Source organism: Electrophorus electricus, chromosome 24 (assembly GCF_013358815.1).
Source record: "Electrophorus electricus isolate fEleEle1 chromosome 24, fEleEle1.pri, whole genome shotgun sequence".
In the NCBI taxonomy this organism is placed as follows: Eukaryota; Metazoa; Chordata; class Actinopteri; order Gymnotiformes; family Gymnotidae; genus Electrophorus; species Electrophorus electricus.
The window spans coordinates 4,241,041-4,265,123 of NC_049558.1; the positions used below are offsets into that span (position 1 = coordinate 4,241,041).

General features: G+C 43.1%; 2 protein-coding genes across 6 annotated transcripts; one reads left to right on the top strand and one right to left on the bottom strand.

Moving 5' to 3' along the window:
* Nucleotides 1–1,708: 1,708 nt before the first annotated feature.
* On the top strand, nucleotides 1,709–18,496 carry phc2a (polyhomeotic homolog 2a (Drosophila)). Of its 5 annotated transcripts, none has more exons than XM_035522505.1 (14): nucleotides 1,709–2,004; nucleotides 2,863–3,003; nucleotides 5,018–5,040; nucleotides 5,359–5,523; nucleotides 6,277–6,429; nucleotides 6,528–6,855; nucleotides 11,566–11,933; nucleotides 12,023–12,185; nucleotides 14,824–15,032; nucleotides 15,423–15,555; nucleotides 15,782–15,896; nucleotides 16,008–16,131; nucleotides 16,225–16,495; nucleotides 16,688–18,496. In XM_035522505.1, exons 1-14 carry the CDS (start codon nucleotides 1,875–1,877, stop codon nucleotides 16,840–16,842), a joined length of 2,478 nt encoding a protein of 825 aa, XP_035378398.1. In that variant the 5' UTR covers nucleotides 1,709–1,874; the 3' UTR covers nucleotides 16,843–18,496. The 5 variants fall into 5 exon arrangements, with proteins under 5 accessions (XP_035378398.1, XP_035378399.1, XP_026853947.2 ...); XM_035522506.1 differs by having other exon boundaries at nucleotides 1,735–2,004; nucleotides 6,343–6,429; nucleotides 16,688–18,495; XM_026998146.2 differs by lacking the exons at nucleotides 1,709–2,004; nucleotides 2,863–3,003; nucleotides 5,018–5,040; nucleotides 5,359–5,523 and adding an exon at nucleotides 6,078–6,095 and having other exon boundaries at nucleotides 16,688–18,491.
* A 1,466-nt stretch (nucleotides 18,497–19,962) lies between these two features.
* Nucleotides 19,963–21,269, bottom strand: LOC118240729 (eukaryotic translation initiation factor 4 gamma 3-like). Its single transcript, XM_035522649.1, has 5 exons — nucleotides 21,161–21,269; nucleotides 20,720–20,845; nucleotides 20,522–20,603; nucleotides 20,249–20,347; nucleotides 19,963–20,043 (listed from the first exon to the last, which is right to left on the bottom strand). The coding sequence occupies exons 1-5, from the start codon at nucleotides 21,223–21,225 to the stop codon at nucleotides 19,963–19,965; spliced, it is 453 nt and encodes a 150-aa protein (XP_035378542.1). The 5' UTR covers nucleotides 21,226–21,269.
* Between the last annotated feature and the right edge of the window lie 2,814 nt (nucleotides 21,270–24,083).

Genomic DNA, 24,083 nt, shown 5'->3' on the forward strand with positions numbered 1-24,083 from the left:
CTGCTTGAGTTTCTCTTTAGCGACAGCTGAGCATCTGATTAGTAGGTAACCTGAGTCTGTGTTCTCTCACCTTCGGGCCAGGGGTTAGGATGTCGCACAGGCATGGTATTAACATGCTCGCTCTGCCTTGCGGTCTCAATGTGGCACCACAGAGCCGGCCACTGTAAGCGTGCTTAAATTAACTCAACGAGAAGTGTATCGCACACGTATGATGGCTGCTGCGATGGACTGCCCATGCCGTACATTCCTGTCATGGCAAATATTGTTTGACGCATGCACATCATTTGATCCACCACTGCTCGAATGTTTTTTTTGTTTGTTTGCAGCAGCCGACCAGGAGCGACTCTCTCTCATCACTCTCCAGGCTGCGTGGCAGGTGGAGGAGAGAGGAGTTCAAGAGAAGTAGGCAGGGCAGAGGGCCGCCATGGACAGACAGCAGGCCTCGGTGAACTCTAGCACTGGCACTGCTGCCCCCAGCAACACAGGCGCCACGCCCAGCTCCGCCAGCGCCAGCGCCATCCATGCCAGTATAGCCGGCAGACAACAGATGCTGCCACAGATATCTGTCTATGGAAGAATCCCTGACAGACAGACAGTACAGGTAATGCCTATCTATTTATCTGTCTGTCTGTCTGTCTGTCTGTCTGTCTGTCTGTCTGTCTTCCCTGCTGAGAGAGAAAGATTCAACATTGCGGTGGAGTACATTCAGTTTTTTGAGAAACAGGATGTTTTGGACAGAGGTCCTTCATCAGCTGTGTAAGCAAAGTGCAACTAGAAATTCACAGCTAGAAATTCACATATATGTATGTACACAGCTCTGAGAAAAATTAAGAGAGGCACACACATACAGAGAGAGAGAGAGAGAGAGAGAAGTTTTCCAGAGAAACAGTACATTTCAGACAGAGGTACTTCACCTTGCCTGCAGAGGACCTCTGTCCAAAATGTCCAAACCTTGTGTACTTCATTTTTTCTTTATTTTTACCTCTATATCTATTGCTTACAGTACACTGCGGTTATTCTGTGGAGTCTTCTTCATTTGAAGTCTGGGCTTCAGGTTTTGTTTTTCTCTATGTAGTAGAATCGTTCTGGCTTGTGATGTTCATGCTGACATTTCTCCATTACACAAAGACATAGTGCTGCCTCCTCGCTGGGAAAGAATGGTTTCGGTTTGGAGAGCTTGAACTAGCCAACTGTACGGCACGCTCCTCTGCTGCCCTCTACAGGCAGGCAAACACAAGTACCATCATAAACTTTGAACACTAACTGATGACAGTAGCCAATAGAAATACTTTTCTGCACCTTAACAGGTGCAGTATATTAGTAATGTGGGTAAGATGTGGGTCACATGACAAGTTAAAATTCACCTAGTTTAAAATTTAAATTTGGGATTGTTTATTAAAAAAACAATAGATTTTTAAAAATATCTAAATGAGTAGTGCAGGTCTGTTTTACTCAGAAACTACGCAGGGAGGGCAGTCCTAGGCCTGAAGGACTTCCTCATTTAGCCCGGTTTGCACGGGACCTTAGGACTGCCTGAAGCATGCACTCATGAGTGTGCACAAATAGCCAGAGCTCGCCCTGAGCTTACATCTGCTGCTGAGCTGGCATGAGCTCGGACTCCTTCACACACCAGAGGGAGAGGAGTCCTCCTTTTCTGTCTTTACCGCCACCATGCTGGGAACACAGGGCAAGGCCCGTCTGCTGGAGCAGTTGCATTGTCCAGCGGCTGATGCTGTCCAGTGGCTGTTACATCAGGTCGTAGTGCTTTGATTTCGAAGAGCGTCATTAGTACATGGGTGTGAACGTTTCAAGAAGGCAGCTCTGTTGTTAGAGGACTACTGATACTGATTCGAAGACGCTTTTCTACTAGTTTGATGCTAATATTGAATTTTGAGAAGGTTTTGGTGGAAAAGCTTGTTTGGACTATTTGTCATATTCAGCTGACAGTGTGTATAACGTCGAGCGGCTTATCAAGACAGAGGAATATACAGCTACAGAACTTTGGTACAACTTTTGTGTTAAGAGTTTTCTCAGTTGTCTGTTTCTTAATTGGAACTCTTTCCTGCTTGTTAAACTGAATTATGTCACTAAATGTTCTTTGTTCCTAGCTCTGTTCTGAAAAACATCTTTCTCTTCTGTTCTGAAAAACCTCTCTTCTCTGTCTGCTTATGTAATGGTAATGTGAGAAATAAAGTATGTGTTCATTATCCTACATAACTAAATGAAGAAACACAGAATATGGCATATAATATGACAGAGAAAAAGATCGTGTTAAATGCAATAGCTAAAGGCAGCTTGCTATATATTATTTGCCATTTCACACTGAAATCCAGTCGGACTTTTAGGGTTAATATCGCATAAGCAACCTCTTATCCTGCTTAAATTAAAAGGGAAGTTTCCCTCAGCTGCCCTGTGATCTGCGCGCAAAGGGTACATGCTGCTAGGATCCCATTAGGCACTGGTGGGCTTTGGGGGGCAGTGGAGCTGTGTTGTTCTCTGCTCTGACTGATTAGCTGCTGTGATGGATGGCTTGTGACCCCGCATGCCGCACAATGGCGTTCAGCTCTGCGGCTAAGTGGACCAGCGGGGCAGGAATTTTCCTTAGCCTGATGAAATACTTTCCAAAGAATTATTTATATATGGAGTGGTTACATTCTCGGAAAAAAGGAAGAGTGCAAGAAATGGTAGCATATGCCTGCCAGAATTATGCTATTGCAGTTTGCCTTCTGAGCACTAGTAGACCTTTTAGCCTTACACAGCGCTCTCTCTCTCCCTCTCTCCTCTCTCTCTCTCCCCTCTCTCCTCTCTCTCTCTCCTCTCTCATCTTTCTCCCTCGCTCTCTTCTCTCCCTCCCTCTATCAGGTGATCCAGCAGGCCCTGCACAGGCAGCCCAGTACTGCAGCTCAGTACCTGCAGCAGATGTACGCAGCACAGCAGCAGCACCTCATGCTGCAGACAGCAGCCCTCCAGCAGCAACACTTGAGCTTGGCTGCAGTGCAACAGGTATGGTACCCACACACACACACACACACACACACACACTCTCTCTTACACACACCCACACACACACGCACTCTCTCTTACACACACCCACACACACACACACACACACACACACACACACACGCACTCTCTCTTACACACACCCACACACACACACACACACACACCCCCACACACACACACACACACACACGCACTCTCTCTTACACACACCCACACACACACACACACACCCCCACACACACACACACACACACACACACTCTCTCTTACACACACCCACACACACACACACACACCCCCACACACACACACACACACACACGCACTCTCTCTTACACACACCCACACACACACACACACACACACACGCACTCTCTCTTACACACACCCACACACACACACACACACACACACACACACACACACACACACACACACACTCTCTCTTACACACACCCACACACACACACACACACACACACACACACACACACGCACTCTCTCTTACACACACCCACACACATACACACACACACACACATATATACACACACACACACACACTCACACACACACACACACACACCACACACACACACACACTCTCTCTTACACACACTCACACACACCCACACACACACACACACACACACGCACTCTCTCTTACATACACACACACACACACACTCACACACACCCACACACACCCACACACACACACACACACTCTCTTACACACACCCACACACACACACACACACACACACACACGCACATACACACACCCACAAACACACAAACACACATACGCGCGCGCACACACACACGCACACACACTTTCACGCTCTCTCTCTCTCTCACACACACACACACACACACACACACACGTACATACACACACACACACACACTCTCTCACACACACACACACGCACGCACACACATGCGCGCACTCACACACACACGTTCACACAAACACACACACACATGTGCACACACACGCACGCACACACACACACACATGCGCGCACACACACACACACACACACACACAACACACTGCACCAGTGCCATACCAGTGACTTTTTAAACAACAGTCCATACAGGTGTGCTAGAGGTTTCAGCTAATGTTCTCAAATATGACGAGCCTACATCTACCATTCTGAATATGATTAGCAGACATGCCCTCAGGCAACCTAATTAGATGTAATCAAAGTTGGCATAAACCATTATTAGGAAGAACACCACACGCACATAATAGGAATGCTGGGTAAACATGGCAAAGCATGGTGGAAACACATTCTGTATTTGTTAGCAGAAGCATTTTTGTTTTTTTGGTTCTAATAGACAGAACTTTAAGGCAGTTCTTAGAGGGTAAAACATGTTAGAACATGAAATGGGATTTAAGCATTGCTGAACTGTAACATTTTCAGCCATTTCATAAAAATCCACCATAGTTAGCACAACCCACCCTTTTGCACTTGTGAGCCCTCAAGCTAAAACACACAAGAGCCCCATTGCCTAATCCTCAGGAAATTATTTCTTTCCGGCATACAGCTTCTGGGAGCTAATCAGACATAGTTATTAGTGTGCACACTAACCAAATCCAGTTTCCAAGTGCAAATCCAAGATGTGTTTAAGACGGTTGCAAAATGTGCAGGTTTTAATTGAGTCGGTTGCTTTGTATAACTGTGGAGATGCCTTTTGTGCTGTTGTGTGGATATGAACGGTATGCTGCGAAGTCAGCTCTGAGGACGGAGATGTTCCTGATACTCACGCCTTCATGTGTGGTGTCTTTATATGTGTAGACCTCATACCATTGATTAATGAGAGTTGGATTTGACTTATGACCTCCTCCTCTCTCTCTCTCTCTCCTCTTTCTCTCTCTCTCCTTTCTCTCTCCCTCTCTCTCTCTCTCTCTCTCTCTCTCTCTTCTTTCTCTCTCCCTCTCTCTCTCTCTCTCTCTCTCTCTCTCTCTCTCTCTCTCTCTCTCTCTCTCTCCTCATCTCAGCAGGCCGTGTCCTCCAAACCACTGTAAGCATTAGAAAGCCTGACACTGACATCTCACTCAACATAATTAACTGTCGATATCATTTTTGCCCGCTGCTCTGTAGCCGTAGATTTCATTCACAAACGTATAACGTGGCACACTACAGAGTCTTTGGTTCCTTCTTCTCTTCCGTTCCACAGTTAAATGCTTTTGGCCGCTTGGCATGTTAATTCACTATCACGCAGAGAAAACACTGAAGGCGCAATTTAAGAGAGCTCTAAAATGGATACCGTCGCTGCAGACTTAACGGCTACATCCTCATGGCTGCAGATTCACTTATGGAAGTTCCACTTTTCTTCTAGATCAAGCTGGCCGGCTCTCCGGCTGCTACGGCCCAGCTGATCAGCAGAGCTCAGGGGGCGGGTTCCTCTCCGGCCAGCATTACGCAGCAGACTGTGCTCCTGGGCAACTCCTCCACCCCCACCCTCACCGCCAGCCAAGCACAGATGTACCTGCGGGCACAGATGGTAAGATGCTGCCGATGTACATGCCCTAAGGCACACACACGCACACACACACACACACACTCACACACACACACTCACACACACACACAGCTCGATAAACTAGCAATACAATTAAGGCCATCAACTCACTAATGGTGTAATGTATGTCTTTTTATACCATTTTGTAATGATTCTGACATGTTATTGCATGCCACTGTCCGGATAGAAATTAATAGGAGTATATATTTGCTGGAGTATATATTTACTTTTTATGGCTAACCCACAGTTTTTAGTGGGAGGGAGTGTAATGTTTTTCCATGCACATATTAGACAGGAATAGTTGTTGAGCAAATTGAGTAGAAATAGAAGGGCCATGAGGGATACTCTCATTTTCTGATGGAAGGTTTCCCGTACCTCTGCGTCGGGCACCAGTTATTTTAGAAAACAAATGAGACTTGGGTTGGCGAATTTCAATTGTTTTTGTTGGCAAATCCTTCATCCCCTTGCTAAAAAAGGTTTAGAGCAAGCAAAACGATTCAGGAACTCCCTGGGTAATGTCAGGATGTGAGGAGAAACCTTTTTGAGAGTTAATGGTATGGATAGGCTTAACGTAACTTCTTCAAACTCTTGGTCTTGTTTTTAAATAGGCACTCTAGTATCTATTTTAAGACTAATATTTAAACAATCAAGCTTGAACAACGGAATCAGAATTTGTTTCCACAAAGTCCTGTGGCGAACAAAAAAAAACAACTAATTTTTTGGTATGATTTTCAGGCACAGCAAAATAACCTTGTGCAAGTAGCTAGGAGCCTAGGACGTGCTGTTCCTTTGTCCCCACAGCTCATACTCACTCCAACTGCCGCAGTTGCCACCATCCAGCCAGACACGTCCTCACAGTCAGTCAGTCAGCAGACAGCCAACGCACAGGTACCGTACTCATATCAGTCATGTGACGCCAGTCCTCATAAGACATAAATGTGCGTATGGCAAGTCCCACTGTTCCTTGAGCTGTGTTCTCCTTTCAGATGCAGAACCTGATCCTGCATGGCCAGCAGGGGGCAGTGGTCTCCTCCCCCAGTCAGGCTCAGCTACAGGGGCTCAGCATGAAACAGTGTGCTGGAGGGGCAGCTGAACTGGCCCTGCATGGACAGACGGGGCTCCAGCTAAAGAGCCCTGAGCCTGACTCCGGTTCCCAGGTACCACCGGCCCCTTTGGGCCCCCCAGGAACAGCAGTAAAGGCCAGCCCAGCAGATGCTTCCTCAGAGCCATCGAAGATGAACGACATCTCCAGTGGGCTGTGTCCACATGTCAGCCACAATGTGACAACGAGTACCCATCCTCTCATCAACACTGGTAAGACAGCTGATCATCTTTGGCATAGAACTAATATGGCAGCAGTAGCTCAGTGGTTAAGGTGCTTGACTTTTAATTGGAAGGTTGTCAGTTCAACTCCCACCACTGCTAGGTTACCTCTGTTCAGCCCCTGAGCAAGGCCCTTAACCCTCAGTTGCTCGAGTTGTGTTCACTCAGAATTATAAGTCACTTTGGATAAACACATCAGCTAAATGGTGAATCAATATTATTAACAATCAGGTTAATTATATTGGTTTAAGTGTTTGAAGAAACTACTGAATGTAATCAGTGATGTTCAGTTGTATTGTTCAGCAGGACTGATGTGGTAGAAAGCTTTCCATTTAAAGGCACCATTTCTGTCCAACTCCTCAGTAAAAGATGCCATGTTGTAGTTCAGTGTGACAGCAGGACAGGAAGAAGAAGAGATATGTAAGAGTGAGTGAAGCAGCTGGCCTTGAACAAGCCTGCGCTGAAGCATGGGTTAGTGTGGAGGGCCGTGGGTGGGTGGAGACACACTTGATCTGAGAGAGCGAGAGAGATCTGCAGAAATCATACATTATAATGAGTTTATATGTGCTAGTTATTATGAATTATTATTAATTATTTTACGTGGTTATGGCGGCCTTTAATTTTCAGTTATATTTTAATATAGCCCCCTTTTTGCACAATTCCATAACTTTTGACATGCATATCTTACACTATATAAATATGTTTTTAATATGAAGTTCCATGCATGTTAAGCTATTATAATATTAGTGATAAAACAAAATGCTAATACTATACCATATATTCATTAATATATGCTGACTGGATATAGTTCTTCTTGTGTTACTTCCTTTTGTTCATGAGGAGAAACAGAGAGAAAGAGAGGGGGAGAGAGATACCATCAGTTCTCCTTCTCAGGATATCACTTAACACTGAGACAGATGTACTCGCTTCTGTGAGCTTGAGAATAAATCTCTCCCACATACACGGCGGGAGCTTCCAAACGAACAAGCAGTGCATAATTTCATGCGGATAATTTTCAGTCCAACAAACAATGTTTGACCTTGAAACAACATTCCATTTCAACAGCACCTTGCATTTAGGTATTCTGAGTCACTGATATACCATTTATATAAGCCCGGTCATATGTGAGTTTTGACGCCCACACTATGTTTCAGTAGGGTAAAAGTCATAGCATATGCGGTGGGGGATGGCACTCAGAGGTCATCTGAGGGAAGAGGAGCAGTATGAGTCCTGCCACCCACACGCTTTTACAAGATGCCGCAACCTTGTCCGCGTTTTCCCACCGTTAGAAATGCAGGGAGGAATGAAAATACTCTTAGCTGTTGCATCATGCTTTCCAAATGACTCATTTGGCCTATTTGAATATGCTGCATGTTACGGACATAATAAAAAATGAAAAGAAACTCACAACTGTGAAAATAGCATCAGTCAGAGCCATGTATTTAGGACATACCGAGGTGGGAGACCTATAATAAAGCACAAAACTTAGCTTTTTCCTCTATATGGGTAGGTTGCAAGGTACAGAATGGACACGATGGATCTGGCAGCGTACCAGTAATCCATTACTGGGAAAGGTTTGTCAAAGGAGGGCAAAAGGAAAGGAAAGAAGCTGTGAACTTGATGCCAGTTTTGAGCATGATGACATAGTTATTAGCGTAGAGATGAGCATGTGCCAGATGTGTTGATATTATATAAATATCTATTGTTGGCATATGCAAGATTTTAGTATCCTAAGCTGCATTCTACAGATAATTATGGAACACTTTATTTCACATATTACAGAAACTTGCATCAAAATAAAGTAATCATTCTTCAGTGTTATATGATGATCTTAAATTTTATAGCGTAATAATGGTACTAACCAGCCATAATAACATGGAACCCTTAATTATATCTTGTGGGCAGCATGAATGGACAGTAACACAGCTGTGCAGCTAAAGTCTGACACCCATATATCTCTCATCCCTCCTCCATCTTCATATAGAATGACTGGACCATTATGTTCCAAACACATCATCAGTCACGGTCATAGTAATAGAAGTGAGCTGCCCATAAAGCTAGCCAGACCTCCACACTGCACCAAACAAGTCTACAAGTGAACTACATTAGTGCTATTGAAGTGTTAATTGTGGCTGAGGGCATCAGATCTTGTTAAAGAGCATCTTGTTAAAGAAACTGGACAGAGAGGTTAAGCTTCAGTATGAGAAACTAGCGGAACAACTGGAATCTGACAGACTGAGTAGGTAACAGCCACAATATCAGTCTTAATACTGAGCTCCTCTTGCTGGATGCAGCCAGTAGGAGCTGTGCAATCCAGCATTACAATAACAGTGCCTTTACTCTTAATGCGTTGTTGGTGTATGGCCAGCTTCTTCCTGCAGCACAGAAGCTTTAAAAGTGCTCTCTTATTACACTGACCCTTGGCGTATAAACTATATTGGGTAAATGCAGAGAGGAAGGGCCTCCAGAAAGACCAGCAGTGTGAATCTATAGGGATGTGTATCAGAAAAGCCCTTTTAGCAACCCATATTTTCTTCATGAGGAACTCATTAAACTTAAAAAGTGACTAACCAGGAGCATGCACCTCACTGCAGCATTTGGCCCGTGATTGGAGTGAACCCTAAACAGGACCAGACGTCTTCTGGGCCGACCCTCTGGGCCTAGATGTGAGACCAGCTCCAGTGAGAAAGTAGAGGGGGTTAGGTGCGGTGGGTGGACCTCTTTGGATCTCCAGTGTCATAAGGAAGCACAGACAACCCAGGATCTTGGGTCAGTAGAATCATTTGAATCAAAGTGGCAGGTCATTATGTGAAAACAGTATTCATCCTTTAAAAATGCAATCCTGTCAGTTCCTACTGGTGGGCCTAGTGAAAAGCATAGCGTTAGAGTTCAATTATGACGTGCTGTTACAGTCTTTATATTCATTCAGTGAATCTACTTGAGTGACCCTTTGAATAAACTAAAACTGGTCAGCTTCATTCTTTACTTTGCAACTGTTTTTGTTGTCCCTGAAGCACAATACATAGACCAGAATAATTGCTGTTCTCTGTTTCCTTCCTCAAAGCCAGGGCGTGTTACAGATGTTTCTTTTTTCAGTATGTGGCTCTGTTTAATAGAACTGGGTGCCTGAAGAGCAAGAGTAAATTATTTTGTAACGTGCAACTTAAGCAATGAGTCTTCCTTGTTCAAAGAAAGGTTCTCATTTGAGCCAATGATATTCCATTCCTTTCCTTGAACTTGGCAGGCTATCAAAGATTACAAGAGAATATTGCACTGTGCTCAGTTTAACACCAGACCAGACATTGCACACTTGATAGCAAAGGTCTGAGTCATTCTTAAACCATCTTAATATCTCTGTGTGGCGGCCTTTTAGGAGTCTCCACCCAGTGACTAAAACTGAAATTGAGACCTGTTCCTTCCATTCATCTTTACATGCAAGTCAGGTATCTTTCAGCAAAGAGAGAGGAAGACCTTTTGTTATACTTCTGCATTCTCAGGAGCACAAAGATATTTTTTGTTTTATTTTACTTTCTTCTTTAGAAGGATAATCTATTAATGCCAAAGCTATAGATTAAATCTTTGAACCTCTCTGATTTTGCGCATGGCGATGCCTCACATATTTATGGCTTGAGGTTATAAGAAAATGGTGAGGATAACATTCCATGAACATAACAATGGCTACTAGAGCGTGACTGCGGACCAGAAGTGGTTATGTGGTTATCTTGAATTCAGTTATTAAAACTCCCTTCTTTTCTTCTTTGCATGTGGATGAGAAGAGTTATGTCATGTGGTTTTTAAAGTTGACAGTATAGATTGAGACTTAAGCTCTGCCAAAGGAGTCATGAGGTTCAGAATATGGAATACAGAATACAGTGTGAAATGTTCTACGCTATTTTTAATATATTCACACCATAGACTTGTCCAGTTAGATGCTAACATCTTAGGATAACAACAGGAAAAATATTGCTTGTTTTGTACCAAATATTTGATATATTTACCTTCTGTTAAACCTCAGCACTAATGGTTATCTGGTTGTGCTATCTAAATGTGGCCTTATCACAAGAACTCATCTCAAAGAGAGTAAGTAATACCTTTATTACTTTCTTTAAGATGAGTTCTTATGATAAGACCACATTTCAGAATTAACTACACTACTCAGAATTAACTACTCAGACAGAACTGAGACTTAAATTAGAGGTGCCCTGAGCTTTATTTGTCACACTATTCTCAATAATAGGTTTACACCAACAGTAGCGGAAAATCGGCTCTTGAGTAATAGAGTAATTTTGGCTATTCATAAGAATGCCAAATATTTTGGGTGTATGAATACAGCTAATAAAACAAATAACTTGCTAATTGAAGGTGGACTTGAGTTATACCAAAAGCTACTTGCTAAACCATAACTTTAACTTTACAGTACAACCCAGTCCTTATCACCCTTGCACATTACTAATTTTTATAGAAAATAAACTTGACCGGATGTTTGTATCAAGTTTATTTTCTATACCCAATTAGCCATACTTCCAGTTTATGTGTGGCATCCTCTGTGTATTCCAAAAACTCTCTGTCACCTGAAACAGCTACAATATGTTTATAACTCCCTTCAATATAATTTGATTCCTTGGTGAGACACAAAAACTTTATGAGATCCATTTCATGTGGCCACACACTCACACTGCCTCCCTGTTATTCTTGTTTTAGCATACGCACAAATCCAGACCCATCAACTGCTCCAGCACAAGCAGCAGTTCTTGATCCAGCAGCAGTCGCAGCTGTCTCAGAAAAGCCCAGGCCAGTTCTTCCAGCCAGGCGCTGTCCAGCCCAGCATCCAGGACCAAGCCCAGACTGTGCAGGCTGTGGCCCTCCAGCCTGCCCTTGCAAGCCAGCATTGTGCCATCCCTGCACTTCCAAAACCACCTGCTCCCTGCCAACAGGCCGCCATCTTCCATTCCTCTGTGAATCCTCAGGTGCTTACCCACATCGGGCAGAGCTCCTTGCTGAGTCCCACCAAAGACAAACAGCTGCAGATATCAGCCACTGGGCTCCCACTTCAGCCCTCACCAGCCCAGGTAAGTGAGGGGAAAGTGGATTTGCCCATTGCTTGGCCCGCTTGCATCCATCTTCTCTGATCGTGTCCTTTTGTCTGGCTGATTCCCAGATTGCCGTGGTGATGCAGGACGATGCTGATAAGGATAACTTTGCTCCTCCTGCAGCCAGAAATCCCCCAAGTGAACAGCAGCTGCTGTCCCTACCCACGCAAGAGCCAGCCAACATAGAACAATGCCTGTCTGATCATAACCATCTGACAAGGAGCTCGGAAGGTAGACTCATTTTTCTCATTTACTATTCAGCTTCAGCTGTTTACAGAATAGAATTCATGCAATTTTGCTTGAATATGGTGATTTAGTTGATGAAGGGATCATCATAATTGCTGACTGGAAAATTATTGTTAAAGTATCATGTGAACACAAAATGTAGTTTGATAGCTCAACATAGATGTTTCATCTTCTTCTTAGGATCACTGTCATGGTTTGGCTGAGATAAAGACTATTTAAGCATATCATCATGTGCAAATAATTTCTATGAAAGATGAAGTGCTGGGCTTTAATTTGATGGAAAGAAACATTCACGCCTAAAGCCCAAAGGCGGAAACTTCTGTCCAAGTGCCAAGCTTGGTCTAAATGGGTAGGAGCACAGTGACTACTGTGTCACTGCCATCTGTAGCCTTGCCATCTGAAACACAAAGGCTGTCCCTACTCTGTCTCTCCCCTCAAGCGGAAGAGTAGATCTGTCACGCCCCAGTATCTATTGTCCTGTCCAGGCACTTGCTAGAACGTGACAGCTTTTGCCATAATTAGGGGTGAGGGGTGCAGCTTTGTAATTCCCAGTAGGTTGGGGGAATAAAGGTGGATACACTCTAGCTGTCTGGCAGGTGTGGCGGAGGCCTATCCACTCAGACATTCATATGGATGATGATCAATGAGTCTTTTATGAAAGGACTGGATCCCAAATGCTTTTTAGGCCACAGTCTGGAGAGATGTTCTTGTTTGCTCAGTTAAAGCACAGAAACCATAAATCATGTCAAGCCAACTTGTAATGTATAGGTCAAAGCAGTTAGCTCTGTATGAAGTATCCATAAATGTTTTTACTGCATATCATATTTTATTTCTTATTTGTAAATTAAAGAGTGTATTTTCGTGGTTTTGGCTCCATGCTGCAGGATATGTGCTTGGTTTGAGATATTTTCTTTTTGTTTGTTTTTAAATATAACCAAGGAATGTTATATTTTCAGGGTAGAGGTGGAGGGGGGCGGGGGGGGGGGGGGGGTTAGAGAAGATTTCGAGAAGATAAGGAATACATTATTAAAGAGAATTTTGTCTATTAGGACAAACATAAAAAAACAAAAATTTGGACAAATGTGAAAGATAAACTATGACAACTGTGTACATTCCTTACTAAATTAAAATGTATGCCTGTATCTGGTCCATTACGACGTCAGAGTAAAACAGAAAATGTGAATCAAATGTAAAGGTCCATCTCTACTGACAATAAAGCAGTGTCACAAAAAGGTGACTTTATCTCGCCATGCTAAGAGCTTTAGCTGGGTTGTTTCGACTCCCTACTGGTAACTGAGCGATTGAGTAGCCTTCCATATCTACTGGCAGATTTGATTTCAGTACATATACTGTGTCACTCTCGCTTTTTTCATTCCACGTGGAAACCGAGACCCTCTTATCAAAATATTTGTTTCTGGGCTACACTTTGTGTGGGTAATAGATTATGTGATAATGTTCTGCAGCCAACAATGATCAGTTTAAAAGCAGATCAGATATGACTGGATTTTTCACAAGTGCAGGATCACTTTTAAGTTACAGGATGGCTTCTAATTACTTGATTCTGACATTTCTGGGATTATTTTAGGGATTCCAGTTCGTTTGAGATCAGCCGAGACGCTTTTTAATACCCTGTGAATTTGTCATGGAGCCGCTAAGTCATTTCACCCAATCACATAAAGGCTTGGTTGTAAATACACGTTCCCATTGGACAGAATTCCCAGCGCGGTCCGCCAATCGTGACGGCGCGGTGTTTCCTTTCAGTCCCCCATACAAAGAGAATTAGAGTTGTGCGTGCGCCGCGCATGCGGGCGGAATTAGTTAAAGCAAGCAAACCTTCCTAAAAGTTAGATTTGGGTCACGGCGCGTCTCGTACGTCGTCTTGTGTAACGTGCGCGGATTACCGTGAAGTATCACGCGAGTTCTGGAATGTTTTTCCACTTTCCCGCTTTTGCATTTTTTGGGAAATTGTGAGGGAAGACTCTTCGTGAGTAGCCGAGCGGAACAAAGGCGTGTGTGCTCCTGGGCGCTACTGACTATTGTGAAGACCCCCCTGTACGTGAGCGACTGGATTTAGTGTAACCTTGTCAAAAGTAAAAAATGCTAAAGTTGCAGAGTTGCTACCCGCCTCGCTGGAAATGGGAGATCCAGTGGTACCGAATGTTACTCTAGCTATTTTGTCGTTGTTTACATCGAACCTCCAGCACTGAGCGTAAACAGATTACAGGAGGAAGCGTGGCAGTGGCTGCCGTTACAGTTGCTAAAGTTACATATCCGATATATATATATATTTCTTTTAGTGTGCGCCATCAGCGTAAACGTTATGTCTGTTCAGATGTAATAAGGGTTGGAGTTTAGCCATCTTTGATGCGAATAAAGTGGCCATGATCGGCATATTATAGAGGTGATTGAATTGGAAGCTATTCAGAACAACCAGGAAAAAAAAAAAAGTTGGCTAGCTGCAGTCTCATAACATTGTCCGATTTATTGGGATATCTTTATTAAACTTGATATTTGTCATTGTGGGGCTATCTCAGCGGTTATTGGGAAGTGTCCCCATTGAACGCTGTTAACGGGCGCGAGGAAAGAGAAGATGGCACGTTGATGGACACTGTCCTCTCTACAGGCACGGGTGCTGCGGAGTGTGTGAATGCTAAACCAGGTGTGTGCATACCTCCAGCCATGACCTCGGGCAATGGGAACAATGCACCCACTGTGACCGGCAGTACTCCTCAAAATGGCGAGAGCAAAACACCCCAAGCAATTGTTAAGCCCCAGATCCTCACTCATGTCATTGAGGGATTCGTTATCCAGGAGGGAGCAGAGCCTTTCCCTGTGAGTACCTGTCCTATCTTATCCAAATACTTGTGTATTTGTATAAGTCTAGATGCGTGCTTAATGTCGTGTCACATGATGCTGGAATCTGCACCATGTTGCTGACAAGTTCATTCAGTGTTTTGAAGCCAACTACTGGAAATGCAGGTCTATGCATGTCTGTGTTGTATCTGGGCTCGGTGTAGTAGGGTCAATGAAGACTTATTTTTAGCTGTTGTCGTCTATCAGTAGCAACATACTTCCCTCTAGTGGACACTTTTAACTGCAGAACCGTATTTACTGCTAAATTTGGTTGACATTTCAAGTGAGGCGCAGTTCATGCAGAATGAATACAAGTGTTAATTTACGGTCTTGTGCAGTTTAATATAACAAGCTCATGGTTCATTCCAGGTGGAGCGACCGTCATTGTTGATTGAAAACCTTAAGAAGCAGAAGCAACAGCAACAGTCCTATTCCGAGCTAGAGAAAAAGGCTCAGGACTCTCACACAGTGGACTCTGAAATGGAGGATATCTCACATCAAGGTATGGTCATATAACCTTGACATTTCACATCCAGACATACTTGAGTACCTCTCTGGCAGGATATTGAACCACTGGATTGTAATCTTAAATGAATCATGAATGAAGCATTCCGAGATCGCTGCTTGAAGCCAGGGAGGAGCAATGAAGATGCCAGTGTTGTGCTCGAGTAAAAACAGTTGCATTTTTCCATTTTCATTGTAAAAATTTTGACCTTGTACATTCACAGACATGAAGAACCAGCAGGAGGAGCCAACACTCTCATGTGAACTGTGTGGGAAAGTAGACTTTGCTTACAACTTCAAAAGATCAAAGCGGTTTTGTTCTACAGTATGTGCAAAGAGGTATTAAGAACATAAGTCTGTGTAAATCCTGATAAGCAACTGTAGTTCAGAGTTGTTTGAATATGTGTATTGGTTGTTTGTATTTAACTCATGAAAGTCTTTTATTTGAAGGTATAATGTGGGATGCACAAAACGAATAGGCCTTTTTCCAAGACGACCAACTCCTGAGAACCCCAAGAAACAGAAAGCCTCCAGTAACAGTCACCAGAACACTAGTTCAGAGGCCAAAAAACGAGTACAGATTAGTAAAATTACTATCTTCCATTACAGTGTTTCTTTTCGCTGCCTGAGCAGATGTTGAATTCGCTTTATCTCTGTTTTCTTGTAGAATCCCAGCAGTCAAACAGTCCCAGCAGGGTCATTCTCCTCCCCTCGCCTCTGCAACCTGAGTCATGGAGAGTCCACCCAGTGCTCGGACATGTCCAGCTATGAGGAGCCTCCCTCACCCCTATCCGTAGCCAGCTCTGGGGCCCAGAGGCCACGCAGGGACAGGGGACCCGAACATGGTGAGAACCAGGGCAGAGAGATGCCCTTCCTGCCCAGCGACCCAGCCAAATGGAAGGTGGCGGACGTTTACGAGTTCATCTGCTCCCTGCCAGGTAGGCCATGGGACTACCTTGGAAGACGAGGAATTACGGAAGCACAAGGAGTTCTAATTTAAACAAAGAACATGGGTTTCTTTACAGAACCTTTAAATGACAAATATTATGAATATACAGAACAAAGTGATTATCCCCTTGGGTCTAGGTGTTTTTTTGTTTGTCACTCTGATCCTCCCCTTCCACTCTCAGGCTGCCAGGAGATTGCTGAGGAGTTCCGTGCTCAGGAGATCGATGGTCAGGCCTTGCTGCTGCTGAAAGAAGACCATCTTATGAGCGCCATGAATATCAAGCTAGGGCCTGCACTGAAAATCTTTGCCCGCATCAGTATGCTCAAAGACTCATAGCCTCTCCCACTGGAGACTGTAGCGCCACAGCTGGAAAGGACTGGAAATACCCAAAACTCCTGCACTGATTTCTCTTCACATCCTGTTATGGCAATGAATCCAGGGAACCTGTGCTGCTCCTCAAAGCCCCAAGGGACTGTATTCTGCTCACAGTTATTCCTAAGGAGTGAGGAAAGAATGGTCTTCAGTCTGGTAGCCTTGTCATGGTCTCATAGGGGAACAATCAGCTTGAAGAATTGCTTGGATGAATTACAAGCACAATTAGCTAGACATCAACCTTTTATAAATTATGTTCACAAATGGTTATGATTCTTCTGACCAGGAAAGGCTAATAAGAATGTGCCATAGCACCAGGTTTACAATTCATTTTTACATATATGTGGGTTTTGTTTCAAGGTATGTCAAAAACTTGTCGTTCAGGTGCTTGTCGCAGTGAATTTGTGATTTTAGTTTCTTTTACATATAATGATAATTCTGTTCAGTTATGAAATGGGACTATAAGCCTTGCATAAATATGCCCAAGCAATCTTCAGAAGCCAACGGTTTACACAAGATATAATTTAAAAGTTCCACAAATTGTCTGTTTAAATGCAATGTGTCCTCTTCACACCAGTCTGATTTAACTACATGAGGGATAATGTGTGTCTGAAAATTTATTAGCATTTTATCAGTATGTGCCTAATGCTCCTCTATTCCAAAGATGACTCGATTTCCATAATTCTCATTTTGGATAAGCCATTCATTACCATTAAATGTTTTAGCATTCAGGTGGTCATTTATCTTTGCAAAGTTATTGGTGTGAAATCTACTGTAGCATATACTCAAGATCCAAAGTTAAATGAGTCTGCATATCAGGTGTTGAACCCATCCATAGTATTTTCCTGCTTTCCTAATATGCCAATATTGTCTCGTAACCATCCCACCAAGTCCTAAAAATACTCAAACCTAAATGCTAAGTGACTACAGTAAAGCTTGTGTCACTGTTTTAATTTACATTCTGCATCAGTTGATCAAATGTTTATTTATTGAGAGTAAATCTGTTTTGTATTTGGAAAAAATAAAACTTTGTCATTAAGCACGTTTGTCCGGTTTGAAGGCTGTGGCTGCGCTATTTTCTGGGTTATGGCCTTCCCACTAGTTTCTGTACTCAGTCATTCCATTAAGGGAGCTGTGTTGCTAGTGAAATGTAATTAATTTCCTTCATCTATGGAATTCGTGATACGCTCAGAATATATAAAATGAAAACTCCTTTATATTAGAATTACATTTGAAAATATAGCTGCAGATGGCTATTAAGAGGTCCAATCACTTTATCAAATCTACACAGTTTGGCTACTGATGACATCCCATATTAAGTTCACTAGCCTCTGTGGTTGGTTTTGAGGTTTTGTTCTTGGGAATGTTGTATTTTAAAACTAGTCTTTCCATTTTCTCTGCTGAATTGCTTTATATAAACTCATAATTTTCTGATTTGACATGACTGAGAAATATAGTTCCCCTGGAAGGTCAGTTCACCACAAATGTGCTTGCATTCACAGTATGTTTATATACACCATTGATGTTTGGTGATAATCTGACACTCTATGGCTAAGTTTTAGCCAACTAATTAACAAAAAGCCTGCACCAGGGGATTGACATAAATAAACATATTTTTTATAATTATTTCCAAGAAGCTGCATTTTTTACATTTAGAAGGTAGCTTTAGGTCAATGACTTGTTTGAAAGATGCATTTGACCAACCACTTTAGGTATCAAAAAACAGGCTTAAAAGGTTTATGAAACTTATTGCACATATTTGGAATAGTCACAAAGTATTGTTAAGAAACAGATATCTGCATATTATAATGCCACATATTGACAAAACTGTCACATTTGGTCATCTATCTCGGAATCAATACTGGTATGTCTTTCAAATTTCATGAAATTTGAACATGTTGTTCAAGAGTCAGCTAAAGTTAACTAAAGTTAACTTTAGCTATAGTTAAAGCCTGACCTTTGTACTACTGATTAGACTGGAATAGGACAGCTGTTTTTTTTATGTCAGGCTTTTTTAAATAATTATTGAGGTTCAGACTTGCAAATAATTCGACACCAATTTCACTCAGATCGAGTGAAAATCCTAGGACTGGTTTGCAAATTAGCAACACAAAAAAAGGTGAAGAGGATGAAAGCCACCTAACAAATACAATAGGGCTTGGAGCCCTAATAAGTCCAGTCCAACTTCCTACTGTAGTCCAGTGCTTCTAGTTTCTGGTAGCATGGCTGTCTGACACCACCCACTGCAGAGAAAAACCACACCATCACCACCGTTTGTGTTCATGTATAGAAATATCACATCAACATGGTTTGTGTTTATGTATCTTTTTTTTTATTATTATTATTTATTTACAAGCTTTAAATTTGCTCTATCAGTATGAAGAATTACAAGCACTTTAGGTTCAGCAACATCCCTTTAGTGTTTTGCACTAGTTGCCATTTGCTCATTTTATTTCCATTCAAGGTTCTTGTTGTGACTGTAATCTCAGCAGTCTCCTGAATGCATAGTTCTGCCGGATTATATGTTTCCACATAGAGCAAGCTAAAGCAGAAGGAAAGGTGACATGGTTATTGAAATAATAACCTTAAACATCTGACGTACAACTACGTCAATCCTGCCTAGAACCCTGACTGAGTTGATATCCCCATCAAAAGTTTCTGTCCCAAACCACACAATCTGAAAGTCAAAAACATAAATTAGAGTCTGAACTTTTGTTTCTTTGTTGCACATAGTTGTAAACAGTCTTTTTCTTAAAAAAAAACTTAAAAACTGAATATTACATAATACAGGCATTTATTTTAGTGCTCCAGCAAGTTTAAATCATCCTGTCGCTGCCCCTCATTGAAGTGTGAACTCTTCCCAAGATTTTATAATGTTTTCTTAAGCTTTTATTATGTTTCGTTATAGAAGATGCTGTTATTGTTTCAATGACTATTGACCTTCAGCACACGTTGGCAAATGCGTCCATTTTCCCTCTGGTCAACTGTCCTCGGACTCGCACAGCCAGGTGAAAAATGCTGTCAGATTTGAGGGCCATGCCCTTGCCTTGCTGCTCGGTCGGGTTTTTTGCTCGCCTCCCACTTTTAGAACGTGTCCTCCAAGATCACATACATGTCATTCAAACAGCCCAGACTCGAGCAATCAGACAGATTGAAGTCTAGTTTCTGGTGGAGGTTAAAACTGGAAGTGTAAGTGCCGAAATTTCCTTCAACAAATCCAAGCCACACAGTTGTAACCCGCTGCACAAATGTATGACACACAAACTTAATTTACAAAGATATTACTGCAAAAGTGGGTAGTTTCTTTAAAGCTACACAGTGACATCCAAATCGGCTGAGCATGTGTGATGGAGTGGTGGCAAGAGCTCACCTGCTCAGTGATGAAGCGAGGCACATCCTCCATGTCTGGGAGGAAATTAACCCAACTCAACTCAGAATCCCTCCATAAGGCTCCCACTTTCCTATGGCTCTGCAGCACAGAGAAACCCAAAGCACAAACTGCTATAACCTCAGGTACCATGACTACCAACTACACAAGCACCAATGACCTGACAATATCTGATAAAAACAAGATCAAACATGTAAAGAAGGGATCAAGCAATAATTACCAATAGACTGATATTGTAATTTATTTTTAGCTTACCATATGTTTGCATAGCAGGTGCAATATTTCAGAAAATAATATCCCAGCTCTTCCCACAGGGAGTAATGGTTTACTAAATTCACTGCAAGACCAAGAATAAAGAAGACACTGATGTCAGCACGCAAAACACATGCACAGATTACTTGCAAACTGGTTGACTCATTCGCAATAATGATGAGATCCAAACAATCATCATACCTAAATAATTCTCTCATAGAGATTCCTCCTTCGCGGAGCACAGGACTAACCAGCTCCGCTAAGTACAGCCATATATGGGGAATGTCAATGGCCATATCATCTGCCAACTCAAGGGTTTCTGAGAACCTGGGCAAACACAGAGATGGGGAGAAAGGCAAGTTATGTCAGGAAATCCTCTCTGTTGCCTGTTGCTTTTCTGATGAGGTTTGTGGTTGTCTAACAGCATTTACTAGCAGTAGAAGTTGATGAGATTCTCAAAGATTCAAATTCTCAAAGTCTTCCCTCCTCTTAAAATTTTTTCTCAAACTACTAACAAGGAAACTGTAAAGCAGACAATCTTTTAAATAATAATACTAACACAAGTGCACTCAAGCTGTCCTAGTCTCCTGAGCTACAAAAGAGCAGGCAGAATAAGATGAGTGATGAGGAATGCGAGCTCACCCTTTAAAGAACTGAGGTTTGGAGAGGCTTCCAGCCTGCAGCAGCTGATAGAGCAGCTGGCCCATGTGGTCGCGTGTTATCTGGCTCCTCTCCAGTGTGGACTCCACACCCACCCATAAAATAGCAACCCATACCTTATAATGTACAAAAACTCACCGATGATGGACTTGGAGCGTTTCTCCATCTCCTCCTCTGATAGTGCAGGCTTGTCCATAGCAGGGCCTGACGCTGTTTCAAGTTTTACTGCCACAAGGAAGAGAGCACACGAATGAGGCAACACGAAGCCGAAGCTCTGATAGCACTGCTGACTCCAGACATCCAAAGGCTTTATGTACCTTCATTAGAGATAAAGGTCATCATCGCTAACTGGACAGTCCACTCACTGATTAATCTTGCATGCACAGGTTAGTTAATGTACATTCCAAGGCACGTGTTTCCAGACTGTTCAGTTGTGCTACCCTGTGTGCATATCCACATCTCACCAGATTCCCTGGATTGGCTGCGCCCAAGTTTGCTCCTGCTGGCTGTGCTGGGCAACAGTTTTGTTGTGGGGGGGACGCGTGTGTCCTTGTGCGCCTCCTCACAGGCCCCTTCACTGGCCCCACCCACAGAGGAAGGCCCCACCCGCAAGGGGCCAAACTCATGGACTTATCGTTGCGCTCCTGTGGCTAGGATACACACAAGCACGCGCACGTGCGCATGCACACACACACACACACACACACACACACACACACACACATTTGAAAATCACCTTTAAATGAGACAAATGACTCAGACAGACACTTTATAGAGACCTATGGCTAAGACGGAACCCGTGCCAGGCGGTACCTGCTCAGGCCTCGCTTGGACTCAAAGTCTGGGCCTGCGGAGGATGTGGGGGCGGCTGCCGGGGCCGAGGGCTGCAGGGCTGAGTAGCGGTTCAGGCTGCTGGCACTGGGCCGCAGGGTGTCTGCATGGACAACAGCTGCATCACAATCCGACGCTTTTGTCACACTGCAAAAAGCATAAGCACGGCACTGGCCCGGTAGAAGCTCCACCGGCTTACCTGACTCGCTGGCTCTGGCTCCAGCTCCTCCACTGCTGCCTTTCATCCAGTTCATCTCCGCTCGCGGGCCAAGCTGGATCTTATCGTCTATCGTTGGCTAAAGATACACACGGGCAAACATCAATTCAGTGTATGCACATTACATTTAGATATTCATGTTGCTCAAGAGGATGCACCATTATCACCAGCAGGAGGGGCTGTTCTGCGCTCATGTTCAAGCTGATACATAGCACACTATCTATAAATCTGTCAAGAAAAGGTGTGTCACAGACATTCAAGAAATTCACACACATCTTTCATTACTGTAAGGTAGTGTTAACAGTTTGAGCCACTGGGTGGCGCATGCTTTGTTTCTCAGGGTACCTTGCTGTTACGTTGCTTCTGTGGATTTATTAGTTTTATTTTTTGAAAGTGAGTCAAGATGATTTTTGCATTCTAAATAATTCATGCTAATCCTTAGAAAACATTAATCTCGCACAGATTAGATATGTAATAACCCCCATGTCATTTGTTTGGTGGGAATTATTATTCTTTTTTTGTTCATTCTTTAAGTTGCTAATCTAACTAGCTAAGATGGATATACTGTATTCACTCCCTCAAAAGGGCCGTTTACTTTATTTCTTTGAAAATGTTTAAAGGATAGAATATGGCCCAAGTTTTGTTTTCTGTGAATTTTAGTTTTATGAGCTCTGTCTAGTGCAAGCAAATTGGAGTGTGAAATGAAGGAGATAATACTGGCTGTAATTAAGAAATTAAGAAATTAAGAATCAGTCGCAGGTCGATGACGTCCTGGAGCATGAACCGAATGCACGAGGAAGTCTTCCTCTCCTTCACTATCTTCTCTAAGTAGTTAAAGTACTGATCCATTCTCGGCTGGGAGAGAGGGAGGGAGAGGGAGAGAGAAATGACAAATTTCAGGTATTCTTCTTTGGCTATTGATTCAATCAGTCGTGATCTCAGCTGCACACTCTGAGTTTTCGCCAGTGTGATGTTTATGACTCTTATGTAAACCGTGCTGCCATGCACGTTGGTCAGTGCTGTAAAGCAGTTCACCAACACTGTGGGTGTAGCTGTGCTGTCATCAGCTACACTTGGCCTTGGGGAATCCAGCATGTAACAGTAGGCAGCGGCGGTGAACGGGGAGCAGGCTGTCAGAGTACACCCCCATGAGCCTGGGCAAAAGCTCCTACTAGCAGCTGACCAGTCCTGAATAAAAGTCTTTCAATTTTGGCGGCTGCAGTACGAGCAGAGCTAGTCTAACAACCACACTAACAACTTCACAAAATAACATGAACTTGGGCACTTTTTAAATAATTGCCAAGGCCTAATAATACACTGATATCAGCACAGCATGCTAGTCGTACTATAAATGAGAAAGAATAAGGGTTGTGTGCTTGACTTTTTTTTTTTTGTTGTTGGTGGTGGTGGTGGTGGTGGTGGGGTTCCTACTCCTAATTAGTTGGCTATCCTGTCACACATCAGAGTGCAGGCAACAGGCAAGCAACAGAAAACACTACGACAACAAGACTGTTATCGACAACATTTAAACATGCTTGTTTTTAGGTTTAAAGCATGCATGGAACATTTTTAGAAATGACCGGCGGAAGGGAATGTGTAAAAGGGGAAGTAACTGGGAAATGCAACAAAAAAACAAAATGACAAAATAAAATAAACCACCATCAAAGAACATGAACCACCATTAAATAGGAGCTGAATTTATATCCTGACCCAGCAAGACAAGACTGCATTACCATCGCTCTGATTTAGAACGAAATCTACTGCGTCACCATGGATGGTCGTGCTAAACGTGTTATCCAGCCCATACCTTAAACAAAAATGACTTCATGTCTGTAAAAAGAAAAGAGAAAAAGCTGT